Raw genomic sequence first — 6,091 nt, 5'->3', positions numbered from 1 at the left:
TGAGATTGTCAGTTTGATTCTGGTCGGTTGGAACTGGGTTGTGGGTTCCATCTGATCGTTGCTTTTCTCTCTCTTCCTATCTTTAACTCTCTAAACATGTCCTCCAGTGAGGATTTTTTTTTTTAAGGAATTAATCTGTATAGATGACTTGGCTATTACTTCTGATTCTTGATATTCCATGTGTCATGTAATATTGAATCCCACCTTTAAAGTGTAAGCATAAAAATACACTGAAGGCATTTAGGAAGATTTTAAATATTTATTTAATTTCTGAGGAAGGAAGGCTATATATATATTCCCTTAAACCCCGAAGCCATACAACACTGTCAAAAGTTTGTCTTTAAACGAAAGTGCCAAAATATATTTGTAACATTACAGAGTAAATATTTCTATTACAGATTATGATTCGTATCTCTAAGGGTTCAAGGACATACAATAATAATAATACTCAAGAAAATGGCTCAAGGAAATGAAAGGTTAGCCTGGCTGGTGTGGCTCAATTGGTTGGACATCATGCCATGAACCAGGAAGTTGTCAATTCAATTCCTGGTCAAGGGCACATGCCTACTTGCAGGCTCGATCCCAGTGGGGCGGGGCGGGGGTGGGGAGGAGAGACCTGCTTGGTTTGATTCAGTGAATAGAACATCTGTCTGTGGACTGAAGAATCCCAGGTTCGATTCCTGTCAAAGGCATATGCCTGGGATGCAGACTAGATTCGAGTAGGGGGTGTGCAGGAGGTAGCCAATCAATGATTCTTTCATGATTGATGTTTCCATCTCTCTCTCCCTTCCTCTCTGAAATCTATCAAAATGTATTTAAAAAAATAGTTGGAAGCAATCAGTACCTTACTCTCAACACATGTAAAAATAAAATAATTGCAAATTACTGAGTCCCCCCCCCCATGATTCTATTGTCTCTCCCACTTGGAATGTATAAGGAACTTATGCATAGAGCTGCATCCTAAAACATAGACAAAAAACATTCTAATCCTAAAATTTCAGAAACACTTCAGAAAGAATTGATCAATCATTATTCCAAATATTCCACACTTCCATTTGTTCCCATTCACGTTGCTCTTAAAGATAAATGGGGAGAAAAAATGAGAGAAAAGTCCCAAGTGTTGAAGTCACAGAAGTGCCTTTTTACAAAATTTTGGTGCTAGCCCTGGCCAGTGTGGCTAAGTGAGTTGGAGCATCGTCCATGCGCCAAAGGGTGGCAGATTTGATTCCCACTCAGGGCACATACCCGGATTAGGGTTCAGTCTCCAATCTCCATCCATTCTGGAGGCAACCAACAAATAATTCTCTCTCACATTGATGTTAATCTCTCTCTCTTTTCTTCTCTAAAAATCAATCAAACAAAAAACAATTTTGATGATAGATCACTGATAGTTGCACAAAATTCTACCTACACAGGGACCTATGTAATACTTTCAACAATATTTAAAATAGATATGAAATAAAAATAAAAGTAAAGTATGATTTAAAAAAATTATACCTTCTGCCTATAAGTCACAGGAAGAAAATGAAGCAAAGTGACAGTTTATCCTACCTAATCTCTTAAAGCACAGATGGTAAGAGGTTTGGGATCACATCCGACATAGAAGTAAGGCTTTAGCACCTCAGAAAAAGTATCCCTGAAGGAATGGATGTGAGACATGTCATTCAAACTGTAAAAGGAAACGTGACCCATCTCATAGTCCAGGTAGATGCCAATCCCTCTGGGCATTTCCTGCAGCACAAGGGTGACAGGAACAGGCCCTCGAGCCACATAGTCACCATCCTGCAGCTGAATCGTCCAAAATCTCTTCTCTCGTCTGAGCAGGGGCTGCTTTCTCTTCTTGGAAAGGGTGTCTTTACAGACCCCCACGGCCCACTCAGGCTTGTCATCCACCTGGACCTCCCAGTAATGTCGGCCACGGTCAAACCTTTCAGAACCCAGGACAACTGGGTAGTCTGCAACTCCCTTCGGATTTTTATGAACTCTTTGCTTTTTCCTCACAAATGTCACAGACTTTTTATCCTCAGACACAACCAGATGAGGATGTGCAGTTTCGGGATCCAGAGTAACTTCTTCTCTAAATGTCTGCATGATTTGCAGCAGGGCCGAACACTGTGGAGGAAGACTGAATTCTTCTCTCTTATACTCCAAGCAATAGACACGTGGAGGTTCTAGGTTATCACAACGGGCGAGGACACCCTTGATGTTCATCAGCAATTTCACATCTGACACCACACTCGTCTCTGCCATCTCCTTTCGTAGAGCTCTAAGTTTGGAAATGTGGTCTGAAAATGCAGCTTTGTTTGCAGTGAGATTCTGTAGAATGTGCTTCTCTTGTGCAGCTAGCCTTGAGTGAACTGCCGCTTGCTCACACTCTATGGATGCTAACACACTCTCATATTCAGAGGCTAACTTCGCTCTCTGCTTTTCCACCTTTCCTCTCAGTTCTGATTGTTGCCTGTCTTGAGTGGCTAATAGTTCCTGAAGGTCTGCGAGCTGCTTCTTCAGGGGCTCAATGTAACTTCTGAGCTTTTGCCTGTGATGAGAGGCAGCCTCCTCCACGGGCCTCACGTGGTGGCCCTGGTGGTCAGGGGGCTGAGTGCACAGGGGACACAACAACTTTAGGTCATCCTCACAGAAGAGGGTCAGGGCCTGGTTGTGCTTCTCACACAAGCGCTTCTGTTCCTGCTGCTTCATCTTGGCCACTCTGATCTGGAGGTGCTTGGCCATGTCAACCATCCTTCCCAGCTGGGTGTTGCTCCACAGGTGCCTCTCTTTGCATGGGTGACGGCACAAAGGGCAAGGGAACCTGTCCTGCACATCAGCCCAGGACTGCTGGATGCAGAAGCGACAGAAGTTGTGCCCACATTCGATGGTGACAGGGTCTCGCAGGATATCCAGGCAGATGGGACAGTTGATTTCTGTAAGGAGTTTTGCCACAGCTCCTTCACCTGCCATTTCTCTTGGTCAATTAAGGTCAGCCGCTGGTGTCCTGTGAGGTCCTTAGCTACAGAGGTAGGTGCCCAGAGGAGCTCCACTGGCCACCTGCAGCCAATCAAAGTACTTGGAGGACTACTGTCCTTGGCAGCTCAGAGGATATAAATCCAAGTTCAGCAATTTTCCTGATCAGGGAGCAACGATGACTTTTCAGTACCGATTGGTTGCTGGGGATGAGAAAATACAGTTTCATGTAAAAAAAAAAAAAAACACAAATAAAACTACTTACTATTTGTCTAGTAGCCCTGCCTTGTTAGCTGCCACCTTTAAGGGAACCATTGCTTTCTTTTCCACAGCCCCACATTAACCACTGTGGTCTGCATGGAACTGCAAAAGTGTGAGAATGTTTGCTGCTAGATTCTCTGTCCCTGGGCTAAGTTTCAGCTTTAGTCACCTATTATATAGTCACCTATTAAAAGGCAGTATCATGAATTTTTTCAACTCAGGCTGCAAATTAACACACATTTGGAAGATCTTTTTTTTTTTTTTAATATATTTTATTGATTTTTTTACAGAGAAGAAGGGAGAGAGATAGAGAGTTAGAAACATCAATCAGCTGCCTCCTGCACATCCCCCACTGGGGATGTGCCCGCAACCCAGGTACATGCCCTTGACCGCAATCAAACCTGGGACCCTTCAGTCCGCAGGCCGACGCTCTATCCACTGAGCCAAACCGGTTTCGGCCATTTGGAAGATCTTAATTCCCCATTACCATAACCTGCATGTAACCTTGGTTTCTGTGCAGCTGCCCTGGCTACAGCTGTTGAATGACTAAAATACTGGCCAGGTCTCGGGGTTTCCTTTAGGGACTGAGAGATTTGGGGCCACCTGCTTGTACTCTGAGTGTCTGCCAGCCTATTAAGTAAGTGCAGTCAACACAGGGTCTGAGTATCTGGGATTCAGGCCCACATCTCTAACCTCTCCCGGCCCTCCTATACAAAATCACCCCAACCTATCTCTGCCTATACCAGGACCCGCCCTCCCTGAGATATAATGGTAGGTAGTCCACATGCAGCTCCTGACCAGCACCGTTAGGGGTTTTGTCACCCCCTTAGTTTGGGTTGAGATCCTGGTTCCCATAATTTTAGCAAAAGCATTTGATGGCTTAGAGAGGCCGTGAACCATAATGAAAGCATGGGTCCTAAAATAACCTGAATCCGCTTGAGAATTCCCTGGCCAAGTGCCGACTGGGCCCTTCCAGGGCAGCTGCACAGAAACCATGGTTTTTAGCGCCCACGGCTCTGGGCAACTCTGTGCAGCGGGTGTTTGAGGACCTTCGCCTTGGCTTTACCCCATACAAACATCCCCATTCCTGACTCCTAGGGGGTCAGACCTGGATATCGAAAATTTGATAGGGCATTTAGGTGACTTAAGGTTCAGACGGGGGCCAGGAAAACATAATTAACCTCTTGTGTTTTAAAATAAGCCAATCCCGAGTTTGGGTTCCCTTTAGCAGGGGTGGGCAAACTTTTTGACTCGAGGGCCACAATGGGTTCTTAAACTGGACCGGAGGGCCGGAACAAAAGCATGGATGGAGTGTTTGTGTGAACTAATATAAATTCAAAGTAAACATCATTACATAAAAGGGTACGGTCTTTTTTTTAGTTTTATTCATTTCAAACGGGCCGGATCCAGCCCGCGGGCCGAAGTTTGCCCACAGCTGCTTTAGAGGTACATGTCTCTCAGCGGGGCACTGCTCAGGTGCTCAGGAGCCCACAGGTCTTCCTCACTCCGGCCTCCCGCACCCACTTGGTCCCCTGTCCCGACTCACCAGCAGCAGATGGCTCTTCTCCGTTCTGAAACGCCAAAAGGGAAAGCTGAATCCCCCACAAGGATCTCCCTCCACAGCGTGGCACAGGACTGCATGAGCCCTAACCTGTCCCTGGTATATATACTCCATTAGCTCCAGTTATTAACCACGCCCACCAACGTCTATTGGCTGGTCCCCCACGAGGGAGGGGTGAACCAGGGTAAGAGGATTTTCATTGTATTCCTGAGGCCCAAAAGGATCAAACTGTTAATATGCATGATCTCATTCGCCCCCTGGCTATTCTCTCTTGATCCTCTCAGCACCAGGTATTTACCTACGTACATACTCACATTGTTTTTTTACAACTATCCTGACTTACGCCACATCTTTTTTCCCCTCAAGACTAATGCAACAGTCTTTTACCTCAATGAGAAAATATCCTCAGCTGAGGAGTAAAGGAAAAAGTAATAAAGAGTGCTGATGTTGCTAAGGGTGTGAAAGAGCTCACAAAACACCAATCAGGGGCAATTGAAAAGGTACACAAACTGATTGTTAATTAGATAAACAAAAGCCAGTGATAGTTCCAAGACAGCTTCATATAAAAAATCTTTCAGGATAGTAGGGGTGATTGGATCAATTTAAGAAATGTTTATTTATAAATTATACAGTACATGAGACCTGTACCGTGTTTATAAGAAACGTTAGAACCGAGAATCATTCGAGGGTCTGCTGGTATTAATTCAATTTACATTATTTCTAATGGGAGAAGTAGGATTCAGTGTTTGAACAAATTGCTTTTCCAACAGGCTACCAGGATGAATTAAGTTAGAGGACCCAGGCTCCACTATATATCAAAATTTACTTGCTTTTCATTTCCATTTCTCAAATGCAGGGTATATCCAACTGTGTACCTAAGTCGGTGGGATTCGGAGCAGATTAGATTTACTCTGAACTCCAAGCCACCTAGGAAAACTGATTTTTCACATGCATAGAATGCAATTCAAGGTCAGGAATTCAATGTGAGAAAAAGCTGGGGAGCAGATACACACACATTAGCCTTTGTTGTTGATGAGCTACAATGAGTCAAGATAATTGAGCTTTCCCCTACAGTCAGCACTGATCTAAGTAGAGACCAAGAAGAGGCTGAAGTGACCTCCATGTTTGGTCTCCTTGGTTGCCACAGTGTCAAGGAACAGTAAAAGCAGTAACATGAATTTTTTTCAACTCATGTTGCAAATTCACACACATTTGGATGACCTCAATTCCCCATTACTGTAACCTCCCTGTGATCCTTGCCATGGCTATATCTCCAATTATCACCTCGGTCCCTGTTTAAAGCTGTTG

The 6,091-nt window shown here is 44.5% G+C and overlaps 1 protein-coding gene across 1 annotated transcript; it reads right to left on the bottom strand.

The window, feature by feature from the left end:
- Nucleotides 1-1,551: 1,551 nt before the first annotated feature.
- Nucleotides 1,552-2,958, bottom strand: LOC102439797 (putative tripartite motif-containing protein 75). The gene has a single exon (XM_006081998.1). The coding sequence runs from the start codon at nucleotides 2,956-2,958 to the stop codon at nucleotides 1,552-1,554; it is 1,407 nt and encodes a 468-aa protein (XP_006082060.1).
- Between the last annotated feature and the right edge of the window lie 3,133 nt (nucleotides 2,959-6,091).

Source organism: Myotis lucifugus, unplaced genomic scaffold, assembly GCF_000147115.1.
Source record: "Myotis lucifugus unplaced genomic scaffold, Myoluc2.0 scaffold_1, whole genome shotgun sequence".
Lineage (NCBI taxonomy): Eukaryota > Metazoa > Chordata > Mammalia > Chiroptera > Vespertilionidae > Myotis > Myotis lucifugus.
The sequence above is the reverse complement of the archived record's forward strand: the minus strand, read 5'-3'. Positions and strand labels throughout refer to the sequence as shown.